We start from the raw sequence: 14,061 nt of genomic DNA, 5'->3' as shown, positions 1-14,061 counted from the left end.
TGGGAACAACAATAACAAATCAAAATGATACTTGTGAGGAAGTTAGGAGGAGACTAAATTCCGGAAATGCTTGCTACTTCTCAGTCCAAAATATTTTGTCTTCCCGTCTGATTTCTAAGAACCTGAAAATTAAAGTATACAAAACAATAATCTTGCCTGTTGTTTTGTATGGGTGCGAAACATGGTCTCTCACTCAGAGGGAGGAACACAGATTGCAGGTGTTTGAGAATCGGGTGTTGAGGAGGATATTTGGGCCTAAGAGGGAAGACGATGGGGCGTGGAGAAAACTGCACAATGACGAGCTTAAAAATCTGTACTGCTCCCCCAGTATTGTGAGGGTGATTAAGTCGAGAAGAGTGAGATGGGCGGGACATGTAGCGCGCATGGATGGGACAAGAGGTGTGCACCGGGTACTGGTTGGGAAACCTGAAGGGAAGAGACCGCTGGGGAGACCTAGACGTAGATGGGAGGATAATCTCAGGCGGGATCTATCCGAGATAGGAGTTGAAGGAAACTGGATTTTGTTGGCCCAGGACAGGGTCCGGTGGAGGGCTTTGGTTAATTCGGTGATGAACCTTCGGGTTCGGTAAGCCATCTAGTTAGTTAGTTAGTTATTATTAAAAATTATCATCATTGTTAGTCATGGGAAATATCAGGACAGAATGTAAAGTTTTGGTCGTAAAACTTGATGGGACTAGACCACTTCTAATACCTAGGCATTGACAGGAAGAAAAAGTTCAAATGGTTATTAAAGAAATTCGGTGTGAGGGTTTGGGCTGGATTATTCGGTTCGAGACAGGGCTCTTGTTATCACGGTAACAAATCTTCCGGTTCTATACACGTATACAGTTCTCAAGAGGTCACTCAAATCGTGGTGTGGCTCTTTTTGATCACCACGAGGGATTCAGACTAAAATGTTGAAAACCACTGACCCAAACAAAAGGAAATGCTAGCCACACTACAGATGGGAGACGACAGCTGCTGTCTGCTCGCCAGGAGAAGTTTGCTGGGAGTGATAGTTATCGGTGGGGTGGGCTTCAACTACTACAAGAAAACACGGATCAATCCACTCCTGTAACATTGTTCGTGTATACACAGGCTCCATGTACAATTTATTCTGGTTAGGCGTAGTGCACATGCGCAGTAAGATCACCTCCCTCTCCCAGCTATTTCCGTTTTTGCACGCTGGCCGACTTGGAACGGGGAGGTAGACTACGTATGGTACATATAGAACGCCGATGCTGACTTTCGCCGGTGACCTGGAAGTGCCTTGTCAACGCGGAAAGCAGGAAACAGATTTCAAGTCCTGAAGGCTGACGACAGAACGTGCCACTCACAGATCTGCGACATCAGTGCTCAGATTCCTACAATATGTCGGGGTTCGCACGCCTTTTCGTGGTACTGGCAGTTTTAGCTTTGGCAGTTTCAGTCAGGGGAAGTGATGATCAGAGTGGTGAGTAACTTCCAGATGCTTATAAACACATTTAAAACAAGTGGTAATGAAACTTCAGAAGACTGTCAAGAAATTAGTAGTTGTGAGTCTTAAACCCCTGGACCTAAGACTACATCACAGTAAGTGATCTGTACAAAAACCGAAATGACAAGGTTAAGGTTGGACTACCGGGGGTTGATTCCCGGCAGAGGCAAGAAATTTTCATCTTACTGTCGCAAACAGGCTCTGCTGTCTACCCAGACTTTTCATTACAAACATATTGGGATCTCTTTCCTTGGACGTGAAGCGGCCCGTCGGGGCGTGTAGCTCATCTAGTGTCGAGGTTAGGAATGTGTGAATCTAATACCTCCACTCCCCCATACGCCTTCATGGCGTTATATTTTTGTTTAGCACCGTGACAATTTCACCTGAAAAAACTCTTGTTCTCATTGGGCGTGAATCTTTGTCTGTCGCGATAAAAAGAGTCCGAGGTCAGGATAGGGGGTAGAGTATTTGGACCCACGACAGAGGAAGAAACAGGCTGAGGGGAAAATTACAAAATGGAGAGCTACATAATTTTATCAAATACTTTTAGGACGAGCAATTAAGGAAGATGAGAGTGACGGAACATATTGCACATAAAACGGAAATGAATATATGCAAATGGAAAATTGTGTGGAGTCAATTAAAATAACACCGGAAGGCAGAATACGATAATTGTGAATGTTATACGTATCTGAACACGTTCCCATGATGACGGCATTACAGTTAGAATCAGCACCTGTAAGTGGCTGTATTTCAACGCGAAACCAAGGTCAGTCACCACTAAACAGACTGTACAAATATATTTGCTCTCTAGGTAGATTGTCATGAAAGTGAAATACAGCACCTGAATTATAACTAGCCCAACAGTAGTGCCAGTCCGTCCCAGCCCATACACTCAGACTCCATTACCGAAAATTTTGAACATCCTGGGTGGACAAACCACTGGCAGGCACTCCCTGTTTTACCAATGTCGGGGTGATCGAGCCTTGTGGTTAAAGCACCCAAAGGGAAACAACCTAAGGAATAAGAACCTTGTTGAAACTGGGTGAAAGCCCCCAGGTGGCCTAAGAACCTGAGAGTAGAAGCGTCTGGGTACCCTTCTGCCCTTGGGGAGGAACAGTGGTTTGTTCATAGCGCACGATAAAAAGTAGAGATCACACGAAGATGTAATAGAACCTCAAACATTACCTTTACACTTGGTAAATGGTTTTGACGATAAACCCAAAACACATCCTCGCGTTGTAGTAAGGGTTGAGGAACGAGGGGAAAAATGTTACATAAAGCGCCTTTTCGCGCTTGCAGTAATTTAATAGACGTCATAAAATTGTATGAGTAGAATAGAATTTACTTTACATAAGTCCTAAATAAGCCAAGGATGTAGAACATATCACATCACAAATACAGTGCTTTGTTTCTAATACAAATATAAATTGCATAGTTACGGCAGTATTTTGCACTCAGTTTCAGTATTACCACAAAGACGCAAGAAAACGTGACAATTATTGCTTACGTAAAGCTGAGATGTCTTGTTGAAGAAAATTTTTCAGTAGATTAGGAGTGAGATAGGAGATACGCTATTAGCACTGGCTTAAATTTCTTTATATCGTGGAGGGAAGATTACCGATAGCTTAATTCCGGTATAGTAAACTCCTTTTTGATGTTTACTGAGTTTAGTGTTTGGAACATTTTTAAAGGCCATGAAAGTTACAAGCCATCTTCACTCGACTGGACCGTGCTCTTCGTGTTACAGACTCCACATTATTATTTCCTGCGTTCGTCAAAGAATTGTTCGCATTCGAATATTCGCGTTGAACGAGTGTTTGCTGTACTGATTTATCGGCTTGGCACAGTATAAGTACAGTAGATTCCGGGTAATTGGGACACATCGGGACTAAAACACTTTGTCGAATTAAGCGGCTGCCCCAATCATGCGAAGTTCCACGTAAAGAGTGAAAAGGTTTGTTCTTCAAGATTTGTCCCAAATAAACGGTTGCCCCGATTAACCGATGGCCCAATTAACCGGAGTCTACTGTATATTTACTTGTCACCGAGTCTGCTTGTAAGTGTTATATAACCAACTTAAACAGTCGATTGTGCCGTTATCATAAGCCGTAGTCACTCTGCAATCATTTCGCTCGATTGTTTCCAGTCTTGGCCGCAATGGAAGAACATGGAGTTGTTCCTGATGTAATTGACACTGCACCAACAGATAAAGTGGAGGTAAGTGCGGTACACGGTACATAACCTACGTGGTAACAGCTTTGGGTCATCCTGCCTGTGTGTCTATACACTTACATACGCACATAGGCCGCATAATGCAGCCACACACATTCGTATTTTCTTGCATGTTTGCTGATTTATTACTTACATATGTATTTAAGAGTGTCCAGTATCTAACGCTTCATGTTATGACGTTTGACCGTTAAAATTTCAAAGTGTCTATGCTGATTTCTATTAATGAACATCGCCGCTCGAGGTTATCTGTTCACAGCGCCATTCTGTACGAATTTTAATGCTAATGGATAATGTTTTTGAATTAATAATTAGTTGCTGACATTGCTAAGAATTTCTTTAGGTTGGTAGTGCTGAAGTGTTTATTCACATCAAGAGGGCCGCTGACTGAAGAGTCCTGCAACCGCTGGCGTAGATCACGCACGTGTTTTCTCTTTACGTAATAATAATTAGCACACAAGTAGATTAGAAATGTACGTCATAGCAAAGAAATATGGAATAATGACATCATTTATGATCTTTGGTGTAGATGGGAGAATAATATTGTTATAAATCGTAAAAAAATAAGAGTGTAGGCTGAATTAAACTGTCTCAAGATGAGGTCTAGTGGCAGACTCTTACGAAGATGATAATAAACCTTTTGGATCCATAACAGGTGGTAGATTTCTTGACTGCTGAGCTACTGTCAGTTTGGTGAGATTTCAGGTTCTCATGACAGCAGGTATGAACTTAGTTGTCTTCTGGGTTAATGTGCTGTGTATTCTGGTAGAGGTTTACCATTGTTTGAGAGGGGCTTGCTACCTCCATCATCAGTGGTGAATAAGCTGTGTGGGAAAAAATTGTTTTTGGAGCTACACCTGTGTTCCCCCACCTTCTGGTTAGGCTGTGTTCTGCCCTTCTCCCATCGGCTCCCTCGCTGTCACCTGATCCTCCCCCTCTGTCCCATTGGTTGGGCCATGGTTCTAACTTGTTCAGCTGGCTCCTTTATCTCAAACTAATACCTCACATGCAACTTACTTGTTGCCCTGATGATGCAGACAGCAAGCACTTCTGAAACTTCGGTAAACCTATACCAGACTACACAGTGCAATGACCCATTTTTGAATATCGGCTAGTCAAGATGGACCTTGCTGCATGTTGTTTGATGATGAACACTGAAGATAGGAAAGTTGTTCCAGGGAAGCGAGTAGAACTGATTCATCAGTCAAACATCGTGGGTCTCACACAGTTCACGTAAAAAATCTATATTTCTATAGACTTGCAGATGTACCATTTCTCATTTCGTACTTGTCTGCTAATTATTATTTTAGTATCAGTGGATTTTAGTTCATTCCTGAAATTATGAACTCAAAACTTTTGGCTATATAACAGGTAACCTATGGGCTTCTCAGTGCGAGCCTCGGTAATGAGCTGACTCCGACACAAGTGAAAGACATTCCATCTGTGCACTGGAAAGCTGATGATGGGTCATACTACTTACTCTGCATGACAGGTTTGTCTCTGTGTCCTGTCATATTGAAGTTTAATTTAATTTAAAATAGAAAAGATAACAATATTTCAGTTTTTGCAAGGATCAATGAACTTTTCAGAACAGTACTCGATATGTTTGTTCTTTAATTTATAACATAGTACCACAAACCATTGTGGAAACATTTAAAAAGACTACAGGATAAGGACAGACATGTACATAAACAGACGTGGCCATCCTGTATTTGCAGTTTCTGATGAAACTGATGTGCGTTACTAAACCCAAGAACTGCACAGAATATTTCACTTGGTTCAGTAAAATGCCACCAAGTCGTATCTGTTATGAACAGATCCTGATGCTCCTAGCCGTGCTAATCCTGTGAGGAGAGAATTTCGTCACTGGCTGGTTGGTAACATCCCTGGTGACAAAGTAGACCAAGGAGAAACACTTACTGAGTATGTGGGATCTGGGCCTCCTAAGGATTCAGGTAAAATACAAGTTTGCCATGTTCAGAAGGTAGCACATGTCAGTCATGTTACCGTGTTGGTCGATGATGGTAATTCATTTCAGTTCCTAACAACAACAGCAATACAAGTATTATTATAATCACACTAATTATAATGGTGATCCAGTACTGATAACATAAATGACGGATGTAGTTTTCATTGGTCAACATGTTAATTAATTTTTTCATTTGCCTGAGGGATGAAAGTTTCATTATTTTAGGAACCACAGTAGAGTTTAAAGTTTTGTTGCTTTGGTGGTCACTGGAGTCCTCACACCTCTGTAATAATAAAACAGGAAGCAGTGACACTGTGGAGGTGATACTATGACCGTAGTAATTGTCACCAAATTTTAAGCTTCAAGGCCAAGGAAAGACTTCACCACTCTAACCGCATCGTTCTAAAACACCAGGAGAGTGTCGCTCAGCTTTGTACAATGCAAGTTCTGAGTTGTTGTCTTTTGCTGTGGCCTATAAACATGCAATTTGGTGATGACTACAGCGGAATTTTTAAGTAGTATTTAAACATGGAATGATTTGACTAGTTACAGATTGCTTTATATATCTTGTTCCTGTATGATCTGATGTATGAGAAATTTGTAGAGAACAGATTTTCCCCATAAGTGTGCATATTTTGATTTTGTATGATTCATGCTTTCAGGGCTCCATCGGTATGTCTTCCTGGTGTACAAGCAGCCTGGCAAAATAAGTTACGAGGAGCCTCGTATAAATAACACGTATGCACAATAATTGTTTTTCATCGTTATTGGTGATGTCTGTTTGGCTAATTTAAATTTTTTCCATGACACACTCTTTACTTTGTTAGTATGCGCCATGCATAATCTTTTAGACACCCTTCTGCCTGATTTTTGAAACTTAAAAGAAAAAGTCAACAATATTCTTGGGATTGTCTCTGTAAGAGGAACTTATTTTTTTGTATTTACCATTTTTTTTCTGTACGCAAATATGTAAGTTTCTTGAACACTCCAGGGCCTAATTTTTAAAAGAGAAAATCCATAATTTTCTTGGGATTTTCTCTTTATGACAGGCACTTTCTTTGTTTATCATTTGTTTCTATTACACACCATCATATAAGTTCTGGGACGCACCTGTTCCTTAAATTTCAAAATAGAAATATCTATAAATTTCTTTGGTGAATGAGGTTATGTCTCCAAGATGAATGCTTATTGTATTTACCACGTTTTCAATGAAGTGTTATTTGTGACATTTAGGATGGGTGCGTTATATATTTATATGGATCATTTTATGTCTATAATAAGCGCTGAACATATGTTAACTTAGCTCACCAGTCGAATAAAATAATTACTTACCCAGAGTTCAACATTTTAGTTGGAAATAATATGTATGTATGTATATAATCCATTTGGTCAGAATTATTGTTTTTCTCCGAGATAAATGGTATGTGACTGTAACCATTTTTATAATGCAAGAGCAATCTGTGATTGTTAATGTTTCGACGCTTGCCAGTTGTTTATTTTATCATGGATTATATAAAAGGTGTGGTTTTCTCGACTAGCTTAATGACTTGTTTTCTCAAGAAGACACTGTGACAACGAGTTCGTTAAATTACAGCTTAACTGCTGATGTGATTGGTGCTTTGTATTCCTTCTGTCTTTTATTTTAGGTCCAGGGACACACGCCCTAATTTCTCCATCAAGGCGTTTGCACTGAAGTACAATCTTGGAAATCCAGTCGCTGGCAACTTTTTCCAGGCCCAGTATGACGACTATGTTCCTACTCTGCATGCTCAGTTTAGTGGCCACTGAATTCTTGCCCTTGTAGTTGGTAGACTCTCGATTGACGTGGTTTTTTTGAGAAGTGTATTTTTCTGGATAATTGAAACACTGGTTGTTCTACAAAAATGAAAGGAAATTTTCAGATGTGACATACACATAATTTTATGTACAGACATACACTAATTAAATTTTTAAATCTTTTCTAGTACTTAACAGAAAGTATTTTATATACAAACTATTTTTAAAAAGAATTCCAATTTATAGTAACGTTCTGTTGTCGTAAACTTCAGGTTTGAGCAACAATTGTTTTAAGTTAAATAATATGTCTTTGTTTTATATAGTTCTTTCTTTTTAAATGTTCTGAATTTACAACAGATTTTCTAAATTAATTTTTTAAAATTTGTTTCAAACCGATTGTCCTCCGGCAATCTTCCCCCAGATAATTGTGAGTGTTTAGAACGAAATTATGTTTCATTTATAGCCAAAATTTTAAGCAAAATTTGTAAGAAAATATAATAACATGTAAACTTGTTAGTTCTTATAGAAAAATGATGTATGAATCAAATATAATTAAAGAATAGCAGAATAAACAATGTGTGTGCAGTTTTGTCTGGTTCTCGACAGGGACTGGTGGTGGGCTTTTGTGAACAAGGTAATGAAATTAAATGAGTTAAAGATGATCATATTGTTGCTGTTAATGTTTTTAAGTTCCAATAGGAACAAAGGTTGAACTTAATAACAATATCATGAAATACGAAGATCAAGGCCGTTTGACTTCCGTAAAAGTCACAGAGTATTGTTGGGTAAGAATGTACATTGTTCTATATTGATGATTGCGGTGATGAATCGCAGCAATGCGTCTCATCAATTTACCATGCCACGTGCGGTGAAGTAATGGAACTACTTCCTTGCTGATTTGGTCAAGGAAGTCATGTGTTAACCTATGGAAATATCGTGATTATATTATTATGAAGGAAATCAAGGCTTGCAAGGAGAAAATAATATTGTGTGTGTTTAAACAGACATAGAAATCCTAGTTAAAAGTACAGTAAATAAATTATTCTTCTTCGATGGCTCTCTGGTCTGTATTCGGTCCATGGCCTCCTCAATTCTCCTCCATTTGGTCCTCTGTTAGGTCCGTCTGTCCGAGGCTTTGATCGAGGTTTCGAAACATCTTCCTTTTTACGGTGCAAGGTTGTTAGCCTTGCGACCAACCCCCAGCCTGGAGGACCAGGGTACCTGTCTTAGTCTAACCTCTCCCCCTCGACCAATCTGGCTTGGGAGGCCCTACCAGTAGTGGGGACAGTAAATAAATTAAAACTAATAATTAAAGCAGGTTGTTCTGCACAGTAAAACTCCAAATGACCTAATGCCCTTACTCAATGAGCAAAGTATGATGGTACAGTTCTTGTACTTGTTAGGAAAATTTTGCCATTTTGAACCAACGTTCATATGTGAGGAATGCAAATCTCTACAGCTTAGATTTTGGTAGAATTCTTACAGTCAGTGGTATTGCATCATGGAGGGAATTCCTCTGCTACATCATTGTAAGTTTCGCTAGATTTGATTAGACTAGTGTAAGATTATTATTGAGGCCTGGTGCTGCAACCCCAGCTGAATTCCTCTCATAAGGACTGCTTCACACAAAATTGTATTGAAATCTGTTGTCTGATTTAGAAATGAAACAAGCAGACATGACCTTTCCATAATGCTAATGTATGAGTACATGCTCAAGGCTTCGGCAGTGGTCTTTCCTGCATTAATTTTCAGTGATGCTGTGTGTTCTTCATTGTCTACATACAAACAGGGTATTCATTCTTTTAATTAAAATTCATCTTCAAGCAGCCCTTGTTTTCTAAAAAGAATAGATCACGCTTATTTTCCCTTTATTTATTTATCTTTATGTCTTGACACTCAAATTATGACTCCACTGCAAAAAGGCTCTTAAGCTTGTGGGAGGAGAGCCAAATGCAAATTAATAACAAGCTGCTAAACGAAAACTGACAAATCACGGAAATTTGAGTTGTGATAGTTGTATTGTGAGTCACAATTTGTGAACATATATGCTTAGTCATCGAATTGCATGCTTCAAGGTCACATAAGAACTATGATACGTCCCCTCTAATACGTAGCTCAAACAGAGCGTACACTGGCTTGGGCTGTTGTGTTCGCGTTACAAAATTATATGATTTTGCTGTGACCTTGAAGCATGCAATTTGGTGACGCCTACTATATAGTGTTAAAACTAGTCCAAATTCGTGGAAACTCTTATATGCACCATGGCTTAGCCGAGTGCTTTAGTGCACGGCCAAGCGCGTCGCTAGCTGACAATGGAGGTGTTGGAGTACAGAGGCCAAACATGTAGCGGAGCGTATACTGGCTTGTATTCTGCTGAATGCAGGAAGTGTTTACCCGTTCAATTTGGCTCTCAAAATGTCTGTGTTAAAGTGAATGCTTTTGACTGAGAATCGTATTTAAAATTTAGCTTAGTAAACAGTAGAAGTCGCCAGTGGGTTCACGAAACAAACAACACAAAAAGACATACATGTGAATTTCATCATCTTTATAGCAAGGATATGCTCAAAGATTTTTTTGTGTAACAAGGATTTCAACAAATAGTTCAGATTTTTTGTTGTCAAAACTTGAACAACGTCTAACCAAGGAAACTACAACCTACAGAAAACCTATGCTACCAACAGAACGGGTCATAACATTAAGGTAAGCATCATTTTCTTGAAATTTCTTAAGTGTTTGTTTCTGCTGCTTGAATTCTGTTCCAATCTCTCCTCCTTGGCGTCCAGTTTCGTTACCATATAAAATTACTTTTCGGCTATGCACTAATTCTCGTTCTTCTATCGGTTTAACTACTACACCAGGGTTTCTCAACCTTTTTCGCTGGCGTACCACTAATTATAATTTAACACGTGACCAAATGCATTCAGGGAAAACGTATTTTTGTTAATATTATCTTTTGATTTTGTTACTTAGTTCGCGTACCACCAGTGGCACGCGTACCATAGGTTGATAAACGCTGTACTACACAATCTAGGTGGTCGCATACGACTGAAGAATTGGGGAGAGGCAAGGAGAAATTGAATAAAAAGGAGAAAGACAAAAGCGAAAAAAATAAGCTTTTAAAAATAGTGACAAACAGAAGGAACCAGTAGATGTGTTTTCAGTTTCTTGGCCGTGTGATAGCCACCAACAATTCTTGGTATCGTGTGCAGGTGGCTAATGTGTGTGTACCGAAGTTGACAATGGGAACAGTCCTGTCGTAGTCGTCAGCTGCACGCCAGAGGCTGTTGGGACTTGGTTCAGCTCCATTGTTTATCTTCGTAACTGCTGTCTTCAGAGGTTACACCTACAAACATTAATTTGTAAGTAACTTTATTAATTATTAAAAATAAGTTATGTTACAAAGAAATGTAAGAGCTTGCATTATCTTATACATTTACGTGATTCATAGCCGTTCTTTGATGAAACTGCACTGTGGCTTTGTGCAGCATATTAATGACTATATTTACAGACTATTATGCCAAATTGTATTTGTAATTTCTTGAGTTCACTTATGGACCGACATGATTCATGAGCTATAAATGTAAACATTTTAGTGTTGAGCGTGGTTGCCAAATGTAATCAAATACGAAAGTTTTAATTACAGTTTAACATAACATGATGGCTATAATCGGGAAAGGATTACGTCACACCCTCGACTGGACACACATTGCCTCATGAATACAACGAAGAAATAAACCTATTGTTAAAAACGTAAAATAAAGCCATCAGCATAACTCGTGTGAAGATTATAAAACTGTTGGGATTTGAGGTTTTCACGGCGGAGAGTTTGAAGATGGCTGTCTTCATTATAAAACTCTTCAGAAAGATCACTCACTGTGATATTCATTCGTGACAGTTTATAATGATAGATTAAATAATCGAACGGGGAAACATCAGCGCCATTGTACAATTGTAAGTAAGCATTTGACGTAGCCAGTGACTCAGAAAACAATGGTGATGATTCCTGTGAAGTATTGTCACCAAAATCGAGCAAAGTGCTAGAGAATATTAATGAAGTGATGACATGGTTAGAATGACAGATCGACATCTTCATTTGCTGCACCTGGTTAATATTAAGCAGTACGTAAAAAAATCAATCTTCAGTTCCAACAAACTACATTTCGTGACTATTTTCGTAATTAAGTAATATAACCGCTCATCAACCCCTTTCGTGGTGTATGCTAATTATGTACTTGTAAGAAACCCAACTTTTATGTGCTAGGTCATAAGGTTTTGTCCTGATTTTCTTTTGTTAGTTTATGATTCTTTTGTATTTCATTTATATTCTGGAATATTGTAAGCTTGGGATCGGAAATGGACAGTCGATTCTAAGCGATGTAGCGGTACCTGAAGTACGTGGGAACGCAGAGGTTTTAGTAATTTCCAGACTTGGAAATTCCCTTGTACATAAATTACCTGCCCTTAACCCAAGTTGGTTTTGCCGCTAGGTAGCGATGCCCTTTAGAATTAAGAGTGTGGGAGGAAGCCCCTGAGGATTGGTGGGGAAGGGTAGGTCCTTCGAACCGAACCTGGACCCACACCAATGGGAGTTGCTGTTACATTTCCTTTTGTGCAAAGTTGGAAATTTTGAGGTCCAAACGTAAGGGTGCTTACGTCATAGAAAGGGGTTATTTTGGCCGCAGACGGAGACATTAAGGGACTCAAGGTTGGCAAGGCTCCGGGCCCCAACGGTATACCGAACAGGGTTCTGAGACACGGCGCGAGATAACCTTTCTCACGAAAGTGTTCGACGCGGTCCTCCCCGGGGAAGAACCCCACGCTGCCTTCTTCCTACAGACGCATCAGTCTTCTTGACACAGTCGGCAAGCTCTGCGAGAAGATCCTATTAACAAGGGTCCTACACGAGGCCAGCGAACGCGGGCTGCTGCACGACGAGCAGTTTGTGTTTCCACCCAGACACAGCACGATGATGCTGATGAAAAGGAACTTTGATGAGAGGCGGCTAACCGGCGCGGTTTTCCTGGACGTGGCCAAAGCCTTTGACACAGTCTGGGTCGAAGGCCTCCTATACAAGCTGACCGTCCTCAACTTCCCGTCGTACCTGGAGAAAACCATCTCTTCCTACCTCGCTGACCGGACATTCCAGACGTCCTTCCAGTCGGCCACGTCCACACGTCGTGCCATGCGGGCCGGAGTTGTGCAGTTTCTCGGAGAGCCGATTCAATGGGACTTAACAGCGCGGTATCTGGGGGTCAACCTTGACGCCGGGCTTACCTGGTCGGCGCACGTCAACCAGGTGGGAAGGAAGGCGTGCTAGGCCCGCTCCTTAATAGGAGAAGTGGGATTCCGAAATTAGATAAATGTAAATTTTACATATAACGCTGGTACTGAAGCTGTCCACCGAAACCCGCGTTATATCTAGGTTCCACTATAATTGCAAACACTATCGTTTAACTTAATGTACATATCAAAATATCGAAACTTTTAAAATGTACAGCAATGCCACTTTATTAATTTTCTCGCGTTTTAAAATTGGCATAATTCTTGCCAACACTACGACACGAATGTGTTCACGATGATGGATTTATATAGAACGAGCTATAAATATCGAAAACAATCGGAAATATTTATCACGAGTGTAGTTTAAACCCTGGCTGCATTTATAGTGATACCAGAACACTGTCGTTCTCCAACATTGTTTCAAGACGTGTCAGTCTGCTGTTTCAAAATTCCATTCTCCATTGGGTGGATCACTGCGTTTTAGCCAATTACGGAGCGACCACTGTTTAACAAAACACAGGCGTCTTTCATAACTGTTGAGTAATTCAGCGTAAAACGTCTGTGGCATTACGCGTCTTAACTGCAGTTTTTTGAGGTAACGAAAATTTCTATCTGTTGGTGCCTTGTTTATGTGTAGTTTTTGTGATAGTTTTGTTCTTATAATAAGATTTGTTGTTTACTTTTAAAAGTACGTATCCAAAATGATGTACAGCGAGAATGTGTTTCATATTTAATCAGTTACATTGTTTGATTGTTGAACTACTTTTGATAATGTCGACAGACATTTGAGTTTCATTGTGTTCTGTGTATAATCCTCTGTAGATAACGTCAAAGAACCTACTATTTAATACACAATTTCATGAGGTGTCAGGTATAACAGAGTTATAATGACGCAATGTGTGCATAAATAACGGGCCACTATTTGCGTACATTTTTTAAGCTACGACCTAAATGGGTATGAACTAATGTCAACAATGTGCATTAGTATAGGATGATGGTTGTGTTTCAAAGCCATTTTTCATTTTCTGAGAACATCATTTAACTTTACTGATACGATAAGGTAAAGTTCACAGTCACGTGCTAGATTAAGAAAATGGAGTCACAAGGTCACTGCCGGGAATTGAACCCCAGCTGTTCAGTCCACAGCTGTTATTGTACTTTCTGATCTGTGTAGGCACCGATAAGATAGTGGACAGGTCATTGAATTTCAGTATGGAAAATGGAAGTGAAAATCGAGTTTTGCATTTTGTTTCTCGGCAAATGATAAAATGTCGATCGGTTTTTAACGGACACTAATAACTTGTCTACCCATCTATGTCTTGGTCTT

The 14,061-nt window shown here is 39.8% G+C and overlaps 2 protein-coding genes across 4 annotated transcripts in view; both read left to right on the top strand.

Annotated features, from left to right (window-relative positions):
• Positions 1-1,184: 1,184 nt before the first annotated feature.
• On the top strand, positions 1,185-8,031 carry LOC110839050 (protein D3). The gene is made up of 6 exons (XM_022082853.2): positions 1,185-1,453; positions 3,627-3,697; positions 5,081-5,201; positions 5,527-5,664; positions 6,341-6,416; positions 7,325-8,031. Exons 1-6 carry the CDS (start codon positions 1,372-1,374, stop codon positions 7,464-7,466), a joined length of 630 nt encoding a protein of 209 aa, XP_021938545.2. The 5' UTR covers positions 1,185-1,371; the 3' UTR covers positions 7,467-8,031.
• Positions 8,032-9,573: 1,542 nt separating this feature from the next.
• Positions 9,574-14,061, top strand: part of LOC110839051 (uncharacterized protein CG13380) — a 70,126-nt gene continuing 65,638 nt past the window's right edge. Inside the window, exons 1-2 of one of the 3 annotated variants that reach the window (XM_087356938.1) lie at positions 9,574-10,154; positions 10,664-10,813. The gene's annotated coding sequence lies outside the window, so the exon portion shown is untranslated. Of the gene's footprint in view, positions 10,155-10,663; positions 10,814-13,020; positions 13,330-14,061 lie in introns of those variants that run through there. The other 2 variants (XM_087356941.1, XM_087356942.1) reach the window with 2 other exon arrangements.

Source organism: Zootermopsis nevadensis, unplaced genomic scaffold (assembly GCF_977971745.1).
Source record: "Zootermopsis nevadensis isolate Lab colony 2312 unplaced genomic scaffold, Znev_1.0 Znev_ptg000028l, whole genome shotgun sequence".
In the NCBI taxonomy this organism is placed as follows: Eukaryota; Metazoa; Arthropoda; class Insecta; order Blattodea; family Termopsidae; genus Zootermopsis; species Zootermopsis nevadensis.
The sequence above is the reverse complement of the archived record's forward strand: the minus strand, read 5'-3'. Positions and strand labels throughout refer to the sequence as shown.